Source organism: Hypanus sabinus, chromosome 23 (assembly GCF_030144855.1).
Source record: "Hypanus sabinus isolate sHypSab1 chromosome 23, sHypSab1.hap1, whole genome shotgun sequence".
In the NCBI taxonomy this organism is placed as follows: domain Eukaryota; kingdom Metazoa; phylum Chordata; class Chondrichthyes; order Myliobatiformes; family Dasyatidae; genus Hypanus; species Hypanus sabinus.
In genome coordinates, this window is record NC_082728.1 from 38,928,851 (window position 1) to 38,951,252 (window position 22,402).

Below are 22,402 nucleotides of genomic sequence, written 5' to 3' on the forward strand. Positions count from 1 at the left end.
GTTGCCAATATAACATACAAGTGCAGCAACTAACACAAAACAGATCACTCACTTCATAATACCTGTATCACTCCTAGGTCTTCAACTCTTGCACTGTATTTTAGTCCAAACCCCTCAAATTTTTCCATTAAATTTACAGGCCAATTTCCAAACAGATTTTCCTGGGGAAAGGAAACATTAGCTGAGATCTCTCAGGTTCACAACCCATGATTTTTCCAAATATTTCAATTAATCAACGGAAAATTAAGTTACTTGGGCTGACAATATCCTAAAATAGGGCTTACTTATATGTACCACTCCGTAGTGCAAGCAGCCAATCAGAAATCAATGTTACATTCTTCTCTTTTTCCAAAGCCGAGTGAACTCAATTTGAAGTTATGTTTTTGACCTGGGATTTGCTGGCAGGGGCAAAGGCATTCTGTTACAAACTGCCAGCATTTACCCACATTAACAATGAAGTTTGAGACTTCAAAGTATATGTGGCTTAATACAAAAGTCCTGAACTTCTGACAGATTGCTGTCAGATTGCTGTTGGACAAATAGTTTATTGCAATTAAAGTTCAAAGATCAGAGTAAACTTATTATCAGAGAACATATATGTCACAGCGTACAACCCTGAGATTCTTTCTCCTGCAGGCATACTCAGCAAATCTATAGAATAGTAGCTGTAACAGGATCAATGAAAGATCAATTAGAGCATAGAAGAAAACAAACTTTGCAAATGCAAATATAAATAAATAGCAATAAACAACCAGAGCAAGAAGTAACAAAATAAGGAGTCCTTAAGTGATGTTCCTACAAGCAGATCATTTGTTGTGAGAACATCTCAATAGATGGGCAAGTGAGTGAGTGTAGTTATCTGCCTTTGTTCAGGAGCTTGATGGTTGAGGGGTAGTAATTTTTCTTGAACCTGGTGGGATGAGTCCTGAGGCTCTTGTGCCTTTGACCTGACAGCAGCAGTGAGAAAAGAAAATTGCCTGGGTGGTCAGGATCTTTGATAATGGATGCTACTCTCCCACAGCAATGTTTCATGTAGATGTGTTCAGTGGTTGGGAGGGCTTTACCCGTGATGTACTGGGCTGAATCCACTACCTTGTGTAGGATTTTCTGTTCAAAGACATTAGTGTTTAAATGCCAGGCTGTGATGCAGCCAGTCAATATACTCTCCACCACACATCTATAGAAGTTTATCAAAGTTTTTGATGTTATGCCAAACATCTGCAGACTCCTAAGGAAGTAGAGGCGCTGTTGAGCTTTCTTTGCAATTATATTATATGATGGGTCTAGAACAGATCTTCTGAGATAGTAACTCCCAGGAATTTAAAGTTACTGATCCTCTCCAACTCCGATCCTCCGATGATTTCTGGCTCATAGACCTCTGGTTTCCCTCTCCTGAAGCCTGCAATCAGTTCCTCAGTCTTACTGACAACGAGTGAGAGGTTGTTGTTATGATACCACTCAGCCAAATTTTCAACCTCCCACCTGTATGGTCATTCATCATCACCTTAAATACATGGATTTGTGAAAGGAAAATCAAGTTTGATACAGTTCCCGGATAGAAGTACAGGGTTGATAGAAGGGAACCTGTAGACATTGTCCACTTAGGTTTCCAGAAGGCATTTGATAAGGTAGCTCATAAAAGACTGTTGCAAAAGAGCCCATGCTATCAGTGACGATTGTTAACATAATTGAAGACTTGTTATCATGCAGATGACTCAGAATAAAAGGGTCATCTTCAGACTGTTAAAAACTGGCTAGTAGAGTGCCACTTTGATTGTCAATTATTAAATAACCATATTTACTGATGAGGAAGAGGAAGTTCATGATAATACCAAAATAAATGAGAGGGGGCATACTGCTTTGAGGAAATTTGGGCACACATCAAGGTGTAAGTAGGTTGAGTGGAAAAGGTTTTGGCAAAAGGAACTTAATGTAGGAAAGTGTGAGGTCATGCATTTTGGTAAGAGAAATCAGAAATCTATTATCTAAATGGAGATATATTGCAGAGGTATGGAGTGCAGATGGATCTAAGTGTTCTTACGCATGAAGCACTAAACATTAGCAGGCAGATACAGCAGGAAATTAAGAATGCAAATTTCAAATCGGCCTTTATCACTAGGGGCTGGATTATAAAATTAGAGGAGTATTGCTACAATTACATGGTACATTGTGTGGTCACATTTGGAGTCTGTGAAGAAAATATATACTAGCATTGGAGGCAGTCTGAAAGATTTTTGAGTAATTTCTGAGAGGATTATCTTACCGTAAATGGCTTTAAAAGTACTATCTATATTCTATGGGTTCGTTCCTCAGGGTTGTTATAGCTGGAAGTGCTTGTGGGGACAAGCTCCCACTACCTTTTAAATGCTGCCAATGGCGTGAACCTCAAATAGCCTCTGACAATCAAGTCCAGCTCCTGGCCTTCACGTGTGGCTTAGCTACTAAGCCCGGCGGAACCGTTTCAATTGACAGAAAGATGGGTTACTGGCACCTTAAAACCAGTCACCTGGAGCAGATGGAACTCGTCAGCTGTGGTTGGCAGCTCATCTAGAAGGGAAGCTCTGATCCCAAACCTCCGCTGCCTTGAGCCTATACCCAAACATGGGGAAGGCTGCAGGAGTACACCCCAAGGGAAAAATTCAGAGTTGGTGTGTCTAAAGCAGTCTTACACTGAGTGCAATGCTGACGGGCAACTCCCGCAACGCTGCTGCTCACAAACTGTATTGGTGTCTGCCATTCCTTTGGGTTCATCAGATGCATGGAGAGGGGGAGAATGCTACACAGGCAACAGCTTGCTCTCCGTATCGTACTGCCTAGGTTTACATATCTAGACAGCTAGCATGCAATATCCACGATCAAATCTGACCGATAGAGGCAGTTATATTCTATGGATTTCAGAAAAAAAAATTAAGAATGATTCAGAAATTATAAATAATTCTCAGAGGACACGAGAGAGCGGATGTTATGGTGATTCATTCATGAAAAGTTACTCAAAGAAGGGGCATAGTTGCAAAGTCAATATTGTAAAAAAATCAAATGGGAATTTTTCTCAGTGGGTAGTGAATCTCTGAAATGTTCTGCATTACTAGGTTGTGAGGTATATAAAAGGGAAAATATGTTTTTGAAAAATGTGAGAATTGAGAACTACATGGAATAAGCATGTAGAGGAAGAGGAATTGCAATATGGGACATATTGAATGGCAGGATGAACTTGAGAAAGTCAGATGGTCTGGTCCTGCTCTGATCTTCATGTGTACACTCAACAATGGAGTCCAGCAGGGAAGAATAAACCTGTTGAAAATTCCCAGGAATTTGACTGGGAATTTCTGTCACGTTAGACCAGGCTCAGAAACTACAATTCAATTTTTTTTTGTTTAATTGCAGGCTACTTTCCCATTTGACTTTTATGCCATAATCAAAAATGTAACTCAGGAGCCATCAGGGCAGGCCTTCATTTATTTCCTTTTGAAGCCATTCATCTCTCATAGATTTCTGCACTAATGGACAAAATGCAAAACCCACAAATAGGTGCAGTGTCCTCATCCTCCAGTGGAAGGCAGGTTAAAAGTTGTGGGCCATTCTGTCTCTCTCTGCAGGTTTCAGGTGTTGCAATGCTGCCCTGTTTCATTATGTCAGAGCAACAGCAAAGGTACAAAACTGATTTAGGTTTTCCAGGTGATAATTTTACCTCCATTCATGCAGGAAGCTGCTTGTCAAAAAGCAAACATCTACAGACACTGGAAATCTAAAGTAAAAACCAAAAATGGTGGAACTACATAACAGCTCATCTCCACACTGACCACACCATCAAGGATGGTACACTGTGTCTGTTGTAGTCCTTCTGGGTGGTCATGGTGGCAGTACTGTGTGTCTGTGTTTTCATTGAGATGCAGCATTTTCAGTGCTTACTGCTTGGTTGGTCACAACTCCCCAGCTGTTGGTGATACTCTTCTGGCAAAGACATAGTCAATGATGTTTGTATCTATTTATTCATTGAGATAACTGCACAGAATAGGCCATTTCAGCCCTTCGAGCCACACTGCCCAGCAATCTCCCAATTTAATCCCAGGCGAATCATGGAACAATTTACAATGACCAACAAGTACATCTTTGGACTGTGGGAGGAAACCTGGAGAAAAGCCACACTGTCACGTGAAGATGTACATACTCCTTACAGACAGCAGTGGGAATGAACTCAGATCACCTATGCTGTAAAGCATTGTGCTAACCACTATGCTACCTTAAGCGATACATAATGTGAAGGCTGTTAAAGATTGGGTTTCCAAAATCAAGATAAAATTTAACTTCAGAGTTCCAGAAGAAAATAATCGAGGAAATGAAATCTCACATCTGCAGAAGGTAAATTACACCAGAAGATTAAAAAAAAACACTAACATTTCCTGACCTTATTTAACTCAATAAATAACTTGATTATACCTTCCTTGCCATTCATTCATATTTTTCTCTCTCTCCATATGGGCTGCAAATTTAAGCGATCAATTAATGAATCCGATGTCGCTGAGCTCCTATACATTCTGTCTTTGAGTTACACTTCCAACAAAGTTTAGAACAAACAATGCAATCTAAATAATGAGGGGAAGAAAATCAAACCTAAAGAATTCCACCAAATCCCCATTCACTTCAACAAATTCCAAGCCAGTGCTAAGAAATTTATGTTCCCAATATGGAGACACAAAAACTATCTTCTTCTTCCTTTGGATATTTAAACTGAGGTCCTGGCAGATGTCTAAGGTCATTGTATATGATGGCGTTCCACAGTTTCAAAGAAGAGCTGGAAAGTTGTCACTGGTATCCTTGTCAATGATTATTGCCCAACTAACATTATCTAAACTATTATTGAGACCTTATTGCAGTCAGTGAGAGTCTTCCCTGCAGAGACTGTTTGTGGATTTTCCTACACTATAATAGTAGCTACAATTCATAAGTACAAAATTGATCATAGAACCTTTAAAGATAATATGAAAGGGATGTCAACGGTGATAAATAATTACATGCTTTCTTCCTTGATGCACCATCAATAACTCTCTCTGAGACGTAAAGGCGAGATATCGGCTTTTATTGACTAGAAGAAGCAGTGGTTGACCACCATACTACATCCTGGAGACAGAGAGGCCGGGCTCAGACCTCAATCGCCTTTATACTGGGGTCTGTGGGAGGAGCCACAGGAGCAGTCAGCAGGGGGTGTGTCCAGACAGGTATATGCACTTCACCACATTCCTTCCCCTCCCAACTTCCCTAATCATCTTTCAATAAGCAAGCTAAAAACTCTCAATCACTGAACCTGGCAGCCCCAAGGGTTTAAAAAAATATAAAATGAGATCATTACATTCCAAATGACAAATACATTTTTGTTTGTTTAGAGCAGCACTTACTGAAAAGTAGTTGGGATATAAGAGGTGGAAGAGTTGTTTAATTTCAAATCATTGGACTGGAGCCAAAACAAATTGATTGGCTCAAAACCATCAACAGAAAAATTCAACTGCCAAAAATTTGAATGTTTTGAACATATAATATTAATAAATTCTGTATTTACTTTCAATTAACCTGATAAAAGGTTCTGTGTCTTAAACTGTAAATCAAGGATATGGTAGTAAACAAGGACTGGGGATTTCTATCCAACTTTTCCTGTGGAGTTGCCTATTGAGATAGTCAAGCCAAGTCCTGAAGTCATCGCACAAGAAAGATGAATGTCTTGCACAGGTTAATAATAACAGACCTGCCAGGAAGAAATTATGTTACATAATATTTGACTCAAAGTAAAGTATATCGAACAATGTGCAGTTGAAACATGAAGAGGATTGAAGTTTAATTGAATGCAAATAAGAAGCCTGGCCCAAATGTATTGCCAGATCAAAATGAGGCTATAAACTGTCACTTTCTGTTCAGTCTGTCTATTTGCACTCTGATTTATATCATGGTGGTTACAACATGTGTTAGCACTTACCCTAAATAAATCATTCCAGGGAGCAAACTGTATTTACTAGCCTGCTCCCAAAACTGGGATATTTTTCACCTACAACCTGCCAAGTTTTTTTTAAATTTGATGTTTTGTCTTCCAACTATCTTACATTATTGAGACCACGCAGGCATTTTGTGTGAGCAAAAAGGAAAATGACCGATTGCAAAACAAGTTGTTTGCTTGTGACTTCATGTGAATTCCAGTCAGCTTTCCACACTTCAACGGCATTGAAGTTGCAATTGCAAAGGCTAACTGTGGATTCATAAGTTTATGTGACTTCAGGTGGCCAAGCATCGCATTGAGGACCTGGTCAGTGAGATGGCATTTGACTTCATCCAACTCACTGAACCTCCTGAGGGACAGTAACAGAGCAGGGAAGCGAGGTGTGGCAGCTCAGCCAGGCAAGGAACTGGAATCAAGGAGTATTGAGGTGGAATTCATTCAAAATGGGTGCAATTGGGCAGTACAGGCTCATTGAGCTGGAAGGAACTGTAACCATGCTGTACCTCTAAATAAAAATTAAGACTAGCTATGTTAGTGCAAAACAACCAACGACAGAGTACACAGAGGCCACCACTGATGGCTGAAGCTGATATTCTGCTGCTTGTACTATCATTTTTTAGTCTAGATTCATGTTGGCAGGAACCTCCAGAATGCTTATTTTTAAGCTCTTTTCTTAATGTTATTCATAAAATACCATTATATGCACACAACATGGGGTTAACTTCATTCACTGTGCCAAGCATATCATGAGATTCATGTACAATATATCAACATGCCTAATGTACCAATCCCAAACATTCCACCAGCTTTAAGTTTCCAAGATTATTTCCCAGGATCCAGTCTCTCAGCACTGTTTGGCAGGACTCTTCAATATTGCCTTCCCCATGGAAACCTTGTGATGGCTGCAATGAGCTTCAGTAGAAGGGTACCAATCGGCAGCATTCAGTTACAAACAACTGAACAACTGGAAGACTAAAATCCATTCTTTGTCGAGCTGATCATCTTCCAGCAGCAAATGTTTGTTTCAGTCTGTATCACTAGGAACAGCCCACAGAACCATGTTACTCAGCTGCTTGTTATGAACAAGCAAGGCTCTTTGCACCTCTTTTCAGTCTACAAAGAGATTGACGAACGCAAGGTATTCTGCAGATGCTGGAAACCCAGCGCAAGATACAAAATGCTGGAGGAACTCAGGTCAGGCAGCTCCTACAAAGGAGAACAAACAATCAATGTTTTGGGCCAAGACACTTCGGCAGGACTAGAACAGAAGGCGGAAGAAGCCAGAAAAAGATTGTGGGAGAAAGAGGAGTACAAACTGCCAGGTGATAGGTGAAGCCAGGTAAGAGGGAAGGATGGTGAATGGGAGCAGGGGGTGAAATGAGAAGTTGGGAGGTGATAGGTGGAAGAGGTAAAGGGCTGAAGAAAAAATATGACAGGATAGAGGAGTGGACCATGAGTGAAAAAAGAAGGGACACCAGAGAGAGGAGATTGGCTGATGAGAAGAGGAGGGGTAAGCAGGGAGCTAGAATGGGGAATTGAAAATGAGAGAAAAGGAAGAAGAAAAAATTACCAGAAATTAGAGAAATTAATGGTCATGCACTCATGTTAAAGGTTATCCCGCACACTTTGAGGTGTTTTTCCTCCAACTTGAGAGTGGCCTCATTATGGCAGTAGAGGAGGCCATGGATCGAATGGGAATGGGAAGAATTAAAATGGGTGGCAACAGGACAATTTTTCCTATTGTGACAGAGTGAAGGTTTCTTGACGAAGCCATCTCGCAATCTACGATAGGTGTCACTAATGTAGAGGAGTATTGAATATAGTAGGTGACCCTAACAACCTCACAGGTGAAGTGTTGCTTCACCTGAAGGAACATTTTGGAGCCCTGAATGTGGTCAGGGAGGAGGTGTAGGGGCAGGTGCAGATCTTGTCTTGCTTGCTAGGATAAATGGCAGGAGAGAGATTGGTAGGGAGGAGCCATATGGATAAGGGAGTCATGAAGACAGCAATCCCTGCAGAAAGTGGTATGTTGGTGGGGGAAGAGGGGCAGGGAAAGATGTGTTTAGTGGTAGGATCCTGTTGAAGATAGCAGAAGTTACAGAGAATGATATGCTAGATGCAGAGTTTCATGGAGTGATAGGTAAGGACAAGAGAAACTCAATCCCCTGTTGGAACCTCAGGGAGATGGGGTGGGGGCAGGTATCTGGGAAGAGATTGATGACTGTTTTATCGACATCACAGTCACTTCAAGGGCAGCATGTAATGAAAATTCCATCTATGCAAAAGATTTGAAATGGACTGTCCTTCTGCCCAACAGACAAGTCAGATCTTAGTGCTTGTTTGAAAGTTTAGTGGCATTCTACCAAATAACTTCAGTAAGTTGCTTAAAGAACCACCTGGCAGAATCCTATCCCTTTGGTTCTTGAGAAAGTTCTGTACAGACCACTGACAAACTGGCATGTGGGAAAAGGGCCACCATTTCTACAAGGGGCAGATGATAGGGCACAGTAGAACTGAATGGAATACTTGTTGTGGTATGGACCTCAGCATGTAGGAATGTTTGGTGTTCATGTATACAGACTTCAGGTATACGATCATACACCAAAAGGTGGCCGTCATAATGATGGTGACCCTGCATATATTTTTCCCTCCATTCTCTGGAGTTGAAAGGATGGGTGGGGGATACTATAGAACCATAAGACGTAGGAGCAGAAATGGATGCTGGACACTTACCCTAGACAAGGGCCCTTTCCTAGTCACAAAACTAGAACCAGCTTTTAGGGAGGAACCTTTTGGATACAACTGCTCTACATGGTCATCAGTTATGCAGAACAAATTAATGTGAGGAAATGGAAAACCTCCTGATCCAATCTGATACGGGTGAAGGCCCCTGTATTGGTTGTGTGCTGCGTTAGGCCTTTTGCCTAGTCCATCAGGAAGACATGGGCACAACAGGATGTCATTGTGGGAGTCTGTCCTGACATTCAAATTCTAGAAATATTCCTCCTTAAAGTTAGAACTCCATTCACTGTGGAAATGTCACAAGTAGCCTTTTGCAACACTAATCAGCAATGAAGAAACACACAATACTAACTCTGATAAATAGAACACATGCTCACATTAACTAGTTTCAATCAAAAGACTATAAATCCTGCAAAAAGAAACTTACATGGACCCTCAAGGCACAAATCCGCACTAAAATGGTGCTAAAATGAGGCACATGTTTGATTTATTTATTAATGATCACAGGAGTCCATTATATTTATTAAAGTCCATTCCCCCCATAGTGAGAATCAACTTAATAAAGTGCAGTTTCTCAGCCTTAAAGATGCACCTCCAAATGAGGCTGACAGACCCATAGAAGTTCAGGGACTTCTTAAAATAACCAGACACAAAGGTGACCAAATTTCTGATGGCCTAGTGTACCATTAAACACGAACAGGATCAACAGCTGGATTGCATCAGGAGGAGCCCTTGAATCCACTTCACAAAAGGGGACGCTCCTTCAACTGTTTCTTGAGGAAACAATTCAGTACTAATCCCACCCATGTGTTTTGTGGCTGAAATAGTCCACTCTTCAAAAAAACTTTTCACTTGATGAGTAAAATGGAAAATTAATCAATGATATTACTTTTAATAAGAGACAATCAGCACCTACACCCCAAGTTTCACTAAAGACTAGAATCTTAATTGGAATAGTTGGCAATGTGACAGCAGCTTCCGGGACTTCCAGGACCGGGTCACTTCCTAAAAGATTGTCACGTACAATACACAATAAAGTCCACTGCTCTACTTTCTCTACAACCATGACTCTGTGGCTAGGCACTGCTCAAAAGCCATCTATAGATTTGCTGATAATGTAACTTCTGTTGGCAGAATTTCAGATAGTGATGAGAGGGCCCACAGAAGTAAGATAAATCAGCTAGTTGAGTGGTGTTGGAAGACTCAACATCAGCAAGATCAAAGAACTGACTGTGGACTTCAGAAAGGGTAAGATGAGGGAGCACACAGCAGTCCTCATAGAAGGATCAGAAGTGAAAAGTGTAAGTAATTTCAAGTTTCTGGGTGTTAATATCCCTGTGGATTGATCCTGGGCCCAAAATATCAATGGAACTACAAAGGCAGCTATACTCTGTAGTATACTAAGCTATACTTCAATACAAATTTGAGGAGATTTGGTAAGTCACCAAAGACACTAATTTCTAGATGTACTGTACAGAGAATTTTAACTGGCAGCATCACCATCTGGTATGGAAGGGCTACTGCACAGGATCAAAATAAGCTACACAGAGTTGGAAACTTAGTCAGCTCCATCATGGGCACTAGTGTTCATAGTATCCAGGACACCTTCAATGAGCAATGCTTCTAAGAGGCAGCTTCCATCATTAATAGTTGCAGTTCCTTGGCCTTAACATGCACCTCAGAATAATGGCTACAGACGAAGTTAGATTCCTCAATAGTGAAATCATAATCAGTCCACTTGGCCAATGGTGGTCATCCTCAGTATCCAACAATGACAGGAAACCTGTGCACATCTTAAAAGCAGAAAAGCCATTGCACAGGGGCAGTTCCACTCTCTTAACCCTGGAAATCCAAGTCCAGTGGTATGGGTAGCCATCACAAACTGGAGTCTTCCTTGGTTGCTGTGGATGGCCATGATTTCTTCTGTATCTCATCGTGCCCTTCACTCTCCAAAGAACATTGTAGAGCTGCTTTCCAGGCCATGGTACCTCACTATTGAGCTGCTTAGGCAGTATTCTATCCAGATCAATAATTGGATTCTACATTTCAGTGGTATGCAGTTAAACAAGTTGCTTCAGCAGCACCTCTTAAACCTATAGGTAAGAGCACCAAATTCTCTACCAAGTTATGCACTAATCCAACTTAATTATACATTACCATTCCCCCTTTGCCAAAGGATCAAAGTCCTGGAGTTCTCTACCTGAAGCTTTGTTCGGGTGTTTTCACCACATGGACTGCAGTGGTACAAGATGGCTCATTTGGCTCTTTGTCACCTATCTTATAAAATTCCATAATCTGCAGCTCATATGTCACCCCATCAACTCCCAGAATCTGTAGGCATCTCCACCCTTCCTTCCCCACCTGACTGTACTTATCAAACACTCTCCTGGCTCCGCCCATCACTTGCCAGCTATTTCCACCACCCCCACCTACCTTTTCATGCTGGCTATCTCTCCTTTGTAAAGATGAAGCATCTCAACATAAAACATTGTCTGTCCATTTCCTTCCACAGATGCTGCCTGATTTTCCATGTTCCTCCAGCAGCTCGCTTATGTTTGCACGCAGGAAGATGGCTCAGTTCAACTTCTCCAAGTATACAGACATTAACCAGCTTTACAATGACAAAATCCTCAGAATAGCTGGGGCTAAAGGGATGAAGTGTTATGCCTTGTAATTGGAAGTTATCCTCTCAGCTTATAGTAAATGACAACTTGAAATTTTAAAACGCAGATTTAATTTCAAATTAAATGACAATTCATATAAACACCCCACAACAGACAATTTACAATTAAATAAACACAGTTTGCTTTATGATTTTCCCTATCATTAGCCCTTTCCCTGACCATACCATTGTACAAATTTTTATGGTTCAAGTTGGTTACTGAAACTTCCCTTTACTAGAAAGATTTTGTCTGATATTTTAAGTGAAGGTAAGAGACATAGTAATAGCATACAAAAATTTCAAACATTCTTTTAAAAATGAACTATTCCATGTTTTTGTAAAGATAATAAATGATGGCTTATTATTCAAAACTATAAAGTGTCAAGTCAATAAGTGAGTTGCATGTTGCAGTCACCCAGAAGAGTCAATGGAATGATAGACTGCTTATCTGGAACTCATGAAACAGAGTTACGAGACTTCCATTAAGTTCTTAGTCCACGTACAGATATTCACAAAAAAAAGCATTTACAGATGTCCTGCACGAAAAAGCAGATAAGGTGCCTGATACAAGGAAATATCCAAATGAAATTGGGTGAGTTTGTTTTTAAAAATGGAAATCAGAAAATGAACAATTCTTACAGCTCCCACCTTCACTCCATATCAGAGTTGTTGAGAACTGAACTGGCAGTGATGCAGGACGCAAAACTCAAATGGAAAAAGCCGAGATTCTTACCCAAGGCTAATCTATAAAATATCTTGAAGTCATAATATTGTAGCTGAGGTAGCAGAGTTACAAGTAGTTCACTTATGTTTCTAATTCACATTAGCAAACAGATTCAGAAGTAATGAATAGGCAAAATGATAAAAGTTAGAACTTGTGCGAGTTAACTTTAACAAGTACAGCACCAAGGGAAAGGAAACACATAGTATTATTATTCAATAGATCTCATAACAGCTGAACATTACTCAAAATACAATTTTGAGATGTTAGAAATTCTCAGCATATTAGACAGCAATAGAATTAACACTTCTGGTCAATAGGGTAGAGACTAGGATAAACTAATGACTATGTGAACAGATCAAATCTAATTAACAATCCTTCACGCCCTCTTTGAGAAACCACCACCAAATTTTCTTCCTAAAAGGTTGCTAGCTGTGCTACCAGTTGTGTCAGGATAGAGGGACCTATAGAATGTGTCAGTAATTAAATTCTAGAGCAAGCATAGCCTATAAACTCTGTGGACTATGTACTGTGATCAGTCTTCAGTACTTTTAGAAGCTACCTAGTCATGTTTTCAGAATGTGTTGCTTTAGATAATGTTAAAAGTGCTATGTATTCCTTTTGCACAGATTAGCCAATTGAAGCATGGGTGAGGGAGAAAATGAGTATTGTATGACAAGTACCATACTGGACGTGCATCTGATACTGGAAAATGACTAGTGGATCAACACAATTGGATACTAATGTGCCTTGGACAGTTTACCTGGAAATAAGCTTCAATACAACTTAGACTGTGTTAAATAGACTGTTCCATGGTCTCTGCTTAAAAATAGCATTAAATCAATTTGTAAGCTTCTGTGTACTGCAGAGTGATACAATCAATTAAGCCAACAGTTTAAAATAAATAATTTGTCTTACAGTTTTCAAAAACTATGTACAGGTCCCATTTTGAAAATAGATTCCTTGGAGAGATGAATGCCAATATGGGGAAATATAAAAGATGTTGGTTTATTTTTTATTAAATTCCAACAGCGGCCTTGCTCTCTTCTCGCTGCTGCCATCAGGACTCACAGGACCAGAATCAAGAACAGTTACTACCCCTCAACCATCGTGCTCTTGAATAAAAGGGGACAACTACACTCACCTGTCCCATCATTACCAATCACTTTAAGGACTCTTTTTTGCATTAACTGATGTTTCATTATTTATTGCTATTTATTTATATTTGCATTTGCACAGTTTGCTGTATTCTGCATTCTGGTTGATCTTTCATTGATCCTGTTATAGCTACTACTCCATAGATTTGCCGAGTAAGCTCACAGGAAAGTGAATCTCGGGTTTGTACTGTATATGGTGACATATATACTTAGACAGTAACATTGAATTTTGAACGATTCTATTTTAATGCTCTAAATAAGAATGAAGGTTTTTTAAAAACCCTCCTCTGAGCCACATTAATTGTCAAGAATGACCCTGGTGTGTTGCCTGCCAGGTGCCAGGGTCAGAGATGTCTCAGATCAGACCCACGGCATTCTGAAGGGGAAGTGTGAGCAGACTGAAGTTTTGGTAAATATTGGCACCGATCACAATCTCCTGAAGGGAGATTTTAGGAAGCAAGGAAAAACATGAATAGCAATACCTCCAAAGTAGTAATCTATGGATAGCTGCCTGTGTCACGTGCCAACAAGGGTAAGAATAGGATGATCAGGCACATGAATACGTGGCTGAGGAACTGGTGTAGGGGACAAGGGTTCAGATTTCTGAATGATTGGGATCACTTCTGGGAAAAGTATAAACTGTACAAAAGGGATAGATTACACCTGAACCTGAGGATGACCAATATCCTTGTGGACAGGTTTGCTAGAGCTATTCGCGAAGGTTTAAACTAATTTGTCAGGGAAATTGGAACTAGTGATAAGGCTGAGGATGGGGTAGTTGGTTTACAAACAGAAGAAGTGTGTAGTGAGACTGCTAGCAAGGGGAGGCTGATGATAGGGCAAAATTGCAGTCAATGGGATGAGCTGCAATGCAAAAGGGGGACAAAATCCAAAAAGCGTGATGAATATAGCACTGAAGGTATTATAGCTGAATGCACACAGAATACAGAATAAGGTACATGAACTTGTAGCACAGTTACAGATTGGTATGTATGACATTGTGGGTGTCACTGAATCATGGCTGAAAGTAGATTATAGCTAGGAGCTTAACATCCATGGATACATATTGTATCAAACAGACAGGCAGGTAGGCAGAGGGAATTGAGTGGCTCTGTTGGTAAAAAGAAATCAAATCCTTAGGAAGAGGTGACGTAGGATCAGAAGGTGCAAAATTGTTGTAGGTAGAGTTAAGAAGTTGCAAGAGTAAAAAGACCCTGATGTGAGATATATAGACCTCTGAATAGTAGCAAAGATATGGTCTACAAATTACAACAGAAGATAGAAAATGCATGTCAAAAGGGCAATGTTATGATAACCATGTTGGGATTTCAATATGCAGGTATATTGTGAAAATCAGGTTAGTGGGATCCCAAGAAGGGGAATTTGTAGAATGCCTGCAGGAATTTTGGAATAGGTGTTGTGCAAGGAACTGGAATTAATTATAGAGCTTAAGGTAAAGGAACTCTTAGAGGCCAGTGATAGAACTTACCTTGCAATTTCAGAAGCAGCAGCTAAAATCAGATATATCAGTATTACAGTGGAGTAAAGGAAATTACAGAATTGAGAGAGTAGCTATTTAAAGTTGATTATAAGGGGACACTAGCAGTAATGATGGCAGAGCAACATGACTGGAATTTTTTGGAAACAATTCGGAAGCCACAGGATTGATACATCTTAACAAAGAATTCTAAATGCAGGATGATGCAACCGTGGCCGACAAGGTAAGTCAAAGCCAGCATAAAAACCAAAAAAGAGGGCATATAAAGGAGCAAATATTTGTGAGAAGTTAGAGGATTGGGAAGCTTTTAAAAATCAACAGAAGGCAACTAAAAAGTCATAAAGAGGCAAACAAGAATATCAAAAGATTTTTCAGATTTATGAAGTGTAAAAGAAAGGCGAGAATAGATATAAATTGTAAATGTCACACCACACTTCAAGAAGGGAGAGAGGCAGAAGAAAGTAAAATATAGGCCAACTAGTCTGACCTCAGTGGTTGGGAAGGTGTTGGACTCGATTGCTTAGGGTGTTGTTTCGGGGTACTTGGAGGCACATGATAAAATAGGCTAAAGTTACATGGCTTCCTTAAGAGAAAATCTTGCCTGACAAATCTGTTAGAATTCTTTAAAGTAATAATAAGGATAGACAAATCAGAATCGATGGATGTTGTGTATTTGGATTTTCAGAAGGCCTTTGCAAAGGTGCCACACATGAGGCTGCTTAACACGTTAAGGGCTTATGGTATTACAGGACAGATACCAACATGGATAGAGCATTGGCTGATTGGCAGGAGGCAAAGTTGTGGAATAAAGGGAGCTTTTTCTGGTTGGCTGCTGGTGACCAGCGGTGTTCCATGGGGCACGGTGTTGGGATTGTTTCTTTTTACATTATGTCAATGATTTGGATGGTGGAATAGATGGCTCTGTGGCCAGATTTACAGGTGATATGAAGATAGGTGGAGGGGCAAGCAGTGCTGAAGAAGTAGACAGGCAACAGAAGGACTTAAAACAGATTAGGAGAATGGGCAAAGAAGTGGCAGTTGGAATACGGACTCCGGAAGTGTATGGTCATGCACCTTGGCAGAAGAAATAAAAACATAGACTATTCTCTAAGTGGAGAGAAGATTCAAAAATCTGAATTGCAAAGGGAGTTGGGAATCCTTGTGCAGGATCCCTTAAAGGTTAATTTGCAGGTTGAATTGGTGGTGAGGCAGGCAAATGTAATGTTAGCATTCATTTCAAGAGGACTTGAATATAAGAGCAAGACTGCAATGTTGAGGCTCTATAAGGCACTGGTGAGGCCTTACTTGGAGTACTGTGAATAGTTTTAAGTCCTTGCCTGAGAATAGATGTGCTGACATTAGAGACTGTTTAAAGGAGGTTCACAAAAATGATGCCAGGATTGAAAGGGTTATCATATGAGGAGCATTTGATGGCTCTGGGCCTGTACTCACTGGAATTCAGAAAAATGAGGGGGGGTCTCATTGAGGGAATTCTTTAGCCAGAGAGTGGTGAATCTGTGGAATTTGTTGCCACAGGCAGCTGTGAAGGCCGTCATTGAGTATACTTAAGGCAGAGGTTGACAGATTCTTGACTAATCAGAGTATGAAGGGATACAGGGAGAAGGCAGGAGATTGGGGCTGAGAGAAATGAACAGCCATGATGAAATGTCAGAACAGGCTCAATGGGCCAAATGGCCTAATTTTTCTCCTATGTTTTATTGCCTTATGAATAGGAGATCCAGAAAATAAATACTCGCTGGTGCATCACATCAACAATTCCATTATAAGTCCTTCTTGCAGTTTTTTCTCTGCACGAAACAGTTCTAGACTATGGGCAACTTTTGTTGGAGTGCTGGCCAAAATCATCTGGCTTCAGACTTCACTTAAACCCTCCCTGAACTATCCAGTATCTGTCCATGCTGGTTTCAAAATGAGTCCTAGCAATAAACCACCAATGTGATCATCAATTCTTTCATGCAGACCTTACTGCAAACTGAACAGACAGCAGCTATTTGATACAGATTGGGCCACTGTAATTGGTGATGTAAGTCCCGTCTGCTGCTTCTTACTTCTTCTGATTTGTGGTACCTTTAACCATTCTTTTTTTCTGAAGGAAGTCCTTCCGAGCCTGATGTCTCTGTAGAACAGCTATAGCTTCATCAACCTATTTAGAGCCAGAGACCACAGAGAAAGTAAATAAGGCGAGCACAGCAATAAACTGATCGCAGTTACATAATTTTCACTTAAGTACTTCAATCATTACAGCATGTATCTATCTGTGCATAAATATAAAAATCTGAATACAATAATTTCAAAAAACCTGAGTGCACAGCCAGCTGGCAGGACACTAACCACTACGTTTAGCAACACTACCACCACATTGATCACTTTGCACTACATGGCACTCTTTTGTTCTATTTGTCTTCCTTCTTGTAAAAAGAAGCATATAATTTATGGTTAATTGATGACTGTTCTGCAAGCACTGCTTTTATTACTCTGACTCTGTAATGCTGATGCAAGTAACCTTTTCACATGTGCATATGACAATAAATTCAACTTTGATCATCACTGCTGATCTTCAAAAAGAGTTAACATACTCTGAAGTTCTTGGAGTCTCCTGGAGTTTACTTCAGCTCTACAACAGTGATTCACAGCTCACTTCCCAATAAACTGCAAATGTTGACCAAACTTTGGGCAACAAAGATCTTGCTTTCTGAATACTTTTGGGTGTATCTTATGGATTTTGGACTGCTGATCATGAAAATCGCTATGAAATTTCCCTATCACACACCACTTTTTTGAAATCACCTAAATTTGTTATTTCAATTCATAATTCAAGTAAGAATAACTGATGCCAGGATTAAGGAAGACATTTTTGTTGGTCTACAAATCACCCAATTCATCATCAACAGGTGATTAGAAGAACTTCTAGTGGGAATGAAGAAGTTCATGTGGAAGGCACTCAAGGATTTTGTTGGCAACTACAGAGCATCAAACTATGTGCAGATTGTTAACAACATGCTTCAAGCATGTTAGAACCATGAAATCACTAAAGATTCATTTTCTGCATTCCCATTTAGGCTTTTTCCTTGAAAGTCTTGGCATTGTCAGTGGTGAGCATGGTGAAAAATTTCTCTAGGACATTGTGGTCATGGAAAAATGGTATCAAGGCAACTGGAATCCATTAATGCTGGCTGATTATTGTTGGACACTTCAGCAAGGAGCCACAGGCACTAAGAACAAATGAAAATAATCAGCACGAGGAAATCTGCAGTTGCTGGAAATTTAAGCAACACACACAAAATGCCAGTGGAATGCAGCAGGCTAGGCAGCATCTACAGGGAGAAGCACTGTCGACGTTTCGGGCCGATACCCTTCGTCAGGACTAACTGAAAGGAAAGATAGTAAGAGATTTGAAAGTAGGAGGGGGAGGGGGAAATGTGAAATGATAGGAGAAGACCAGAGAGGGTGGGGTGAAGCTGAGAGCTGGAAAGGTGATTGGCAAAAGGGATACAGAGCTAGAGAAGGGAAAGGATCATGAGACACGAGGCCTAGGGAGAAAGAAAGAGGGAAGGGAGCACCAGAGGGAGATGGAAAATAGCCAGAGTGAAGGGCAGAGAGAGAACAAAAAGGGGAGGGGGGAAATAAATAAATCAGGGATGGGATAAGAAGGGGACGAGGGGCATTAATGGAAGTTAGAGAAGTCAATGTTCATGCCATCAGGTTGGAGGCTACCCATCTGGTATTTAAGGTGTTCCTCCAACCAGAGTGTGGCTTCATCTCGATAGTAGAGGAGGCAATGGATAGACATATCAGAATGGGAATGGGACGTAGAATTAAAATGTGTGGCCACTGGGAGATCCTGCTTTCTCTGGTGGATAGAGTGTAGGTGTTCAGCGAAACGGTCTCCCAGTCTGCGTCGGGTCTCACCAATATATAAAAGGCCGCACCGGGAGCACCGTACGCAGTATACCACAGCAGCCGACTCACAGGTGAAGTGTCACCTCACCTGGAAGGACTGTCTGGGGCCCTGAATGGTGGTGAGGGAGGAAGCGTAAGGGCAGGTGTAATACTTGTTCTGCTTACAAGGATAAGTGCCAGGAGGGAGATCGGTGGGAAGGAATGGGGAGAAGGAATGGACAAGGGAGTCGCGTAGGGCACAATCCCTGCAGAAAGCAGAAAGAGGGAGGAGGGAAAGATGTGCTTGGTAGTGGGATCCCATTGGAGGTGGCGGAAGTTACGGAGAATTATACATTGGACCTAGAGCCTAGTGGGGTGGTAGGTGAGGACAAGGGGAACCCTATCCCAAGCAGGGTGGCAGGAGGATGGGGTGAGGGCAGATGCGTTTGAGAGCAGAGTTGATGGTGGAAGAATTTTCTTCGGCAGTTTAAAGGGGGCACGAGTGTGCAAGCGCGTGTAAGTCGGACTGTGAGGCAGCGGGAGTATTTAAAGAGAGCAGTTAGATGGAGCGGGTGACGGAGTAGAGGGAGACAGAGTAGGAAGGCTTTGTCTCGAGAGGTTTCGGCCAGCAGTGGCTGAGGATGAGCTTCACTCCAAGTGAGGTAAGGCCGGGTAAGTTCTTTAAAAGGAGAATGTTTCAAAAGTTGAGGCAACGTATTGGGTAGGTCATGGCAGCTGAGATTGGCCCCGTGGTTTGTTCATCCTGTAGCATGTGGGAAATCAGGGATACTTCCAGTGACCCTAACCACTATGTGTGCAGGAAGTGTGTCGGGCTGCAGCTTCTGGCAGACCGCATTGAGCAGCTGAAGCTGCGATTGGATTCATACTGGAGCATCCGCGATGCTGAGTAAGTCGTGAATAGCACGTTCAGTGAGTTGGCCACACCGCAGGTAAAGGCTACACAGGCAGAAAGGGAATGGGTGGCCACTAGACAGCATAGCAGTAGGCAGGTAGTGCAGGAGTCCCCTGAGGTCATCTCCCTCCTAAACAGATACACTGTTTTGGATCCTGTTGGGGGAGATGTCTCATCAGGGGAAGACAGCAGCAGCCAAGTTCATGGCACCATGGGTGGCTCTGTGGCACAGGAGGGAAGGAAAAGGAGTGGGAGAGCTATAGTGATAGAGGATTCAATTGTAAAGGGAATAGATAGGCATTTCTGCGGCGCAAATGAGACTCCAGGAGGGTATGTTGCCTCCCTGGTGCAAGGGTCAAGGTTGTCTTTGAGCAGCTGCAGGATATTCTGGAATGGGAGGGTGAACAGCCAGTGGTCGTGGTGCACGTAGGTACCAACGATATAGGTAAAAAACAGGATGAGGTCCTACAAGGTGAATTTAGGGAGTTAGGAGATAAACTAAAAAGTAGGACCACAAAGGTAATAATCTCTAGATTACTACCAGTGCCACGTGCTAGTCAGAGCAGAAATAGGAGGATATTTCAGATGAATACGTGGCTGGAAAAATGGTGCAAGGGGGAGGGATTCAAATTTCTGGGGCATTGGAACCAGTTCTGGGGGAGCTGGGACCGGTACGAACAGGACAGTCTGCCCCTGGGCTGGACTGGAACTAATGTCCTAGGGGGAGCGTTTGCTACTGCTGTTCAGGAGGATTTAAACTAAAGCGGCAGGGGGATGGGAACAAGTGCAGAGAGACAGAGAGGTGTAAAATGAGGGTAGAAGCAAAAAGTAGTAAGGTGAAAAGTAAAAGTGGCAGGCAGGCAAATCCAGGGCAAAAGTCAAACAGGGCCACTTTTCAACATAATTGTATAAGGGCTAAGAGCGTTGTAAAAAAAAAACCTGAAGGCTTTGTGTGCCAATGCGAGGAGTATTCGTAACAAGGTGGATGAATTGAATGTGCAGATAGTTATTAATGAATATGATATAGTTGGGATCACAGAGACATGGCTCCAGGATGAGCAAGGATGGGAGCTCAACATCCAGGGATATTCAATATCCAGGAGGGATAGACAGGAAAGAAAAGGAGGTGGGGTAGCATTGCTGATTAGAGGGTAGGTTCATGCAATAGAAAGGAAGGACATTTGCCTGGAGGATGTGCAATCGATATGGGTAGAGCTGCATAACACTAAGGGGCAGAAAACGCTGGTGGGAGTTGTGTACAGGCCACCTAACAGTAGTAGTGAGGTTGGGGATGACATTAAACAGGAAATTAGAAATGCATGCAATAAAGGACCAGTAGTTATAATGGGTGACTTCAATCTACATACAGATTGGGTGAACCAAATTGGTAAGGGTGTTGAGGAAGAGGATTTCTTGGAATGCCTTTTTGCGAAGGCTGAGGAAAGTCCATCTCCCACCCACCATCCTCATCACATTCTACAGGGGTTGTATTGAGAGCATCCTGAGCAGCTGCATCACTGCCTGGTTCAGAAATTGCACCATCTCGGATCGCAAGACCCTGCAGCGGATAGTGAGGTCAGCTGAGAAGATCAGTAGGGTCTCTCTTCCCACCATCACGGACATTTACACTGCACACTGCATCCGCAAAGGAAACAGCATTATGAAGGACACCATGCACCCCTCATACAATCTCTTCTCCCTTCTGCCACCTGGGAAAAGACTCTGAAGCATTCGGGCTCTCACGACCAGACTATGTAACAGTTTCTTCCCCCAAGCGATCAGACTCCTCAATACCCGAAGCCTGGACTGACACCTTGCCCTACTGTCCTGTTTATTATTTATTGTAATGCCTGCGCTGTTTTTGTGCACTTTATGCAGTCCAGTGTAGGTCTGTAGTCGAGTATAGCTTTCTCTGTATTTTTTTTTATTACGTAGTTCAGTCTAGTTTTTAGACTACACTGTGTCATGTAAACCATGGTCTTGAAAAACGTTGTCTCATTTTTACTATGCACTGTACCAGCAGTTATGGTCGAAAATGACAATAAAAGTTGACTTGACTTGAATGTGGGATGGTTTTCTGAACCAACATGTCGAGGAACCAACTAGAGAGCAGGCTATTCTAGATTGGGTATTGAGCAATGAGGAAGGGTTAGTTAGCAATCTTGTCGTGCGAGGCCCCTTCGGTAAGAGTGACCATAATATGGTGGAATTCATTAAGATGGAGAGTGACATAGTTAATTCAGAAACAAAGGTGCTGAACTTAAAGAAGAGTAACTTTGAAGGTATGAGACGTGAACTAGCTAAGATAGACTGGCAAATGATACTTAAGGGGTTGACGGTGGATATGCAATGGCAAGCATTTAAAGATCGCATGGATGAACCACAACAATTGTTCATCTCAGTTTGGCAAAAGAATAAACCAGGGAAGGTAGTGCACCCATGGCTGACAAGGGAAATTAGGGATAGTATCAAGTCCAAAGAAAAAACATACAAATTAGCCAGAAAAAGCTGCACACCAGAGGACTGGGAGAAATTCAGAGACCAGCAGAGGAGGACAAAGGGCTTAATTAGGAAAGGGAAAAAAGATTATGAGAGAAAGCTGGCAGGGAACATAAAAACTGACTGTAAAAGCTTTTATAGATATATGAAAAGAAAAAGATTGGTTAAGACAAATGTAGGTCCCTTACAGTCAGAAACAGGTGAATTGATCACGGGGAACAAGGACATGGCAGACCAATTGAATAACTACCTTGGTTCTGTCTTCATTGAGGAGGACATAAATAATCTTCTGGAAATAGTAGGGGACTGAGGATCTAGTGAGATGGA

At 41.5% G+C, this 22,402-nt stretch overlaps 1 protein-coding gene across 3 annotated transcripts in view; it reads right to left on the reverse strand.

Annotated features, from left to right (window-relative positions):
• The window catches only part of LOC132380141 (E3 ubiquitin/ISG15 ligase TRIM25-like), a 90,393-nt gene that overhangs the window by 17,503 nt on the left and 50,488 nt on the right, over window positions 1–22,402 (reverse strand). For 2 of the 3 annotated variants that reach the window (XM_059948756.1, XM_059948754.1), the window contains one exon: window positions 16,852–16,927. In XM_059948756.1, the coding sequence (XP_059804739.1) occupies window positions 16,852–16,927 (76 nt within the window). Of the gene's footprint in view, window positions 1–99; window positions 162–16,851; window positions 16,928–22,402 lie in introns of those variants that run through there. The other variant, XM_059948757.1, reaches the window with a different exon arrangement.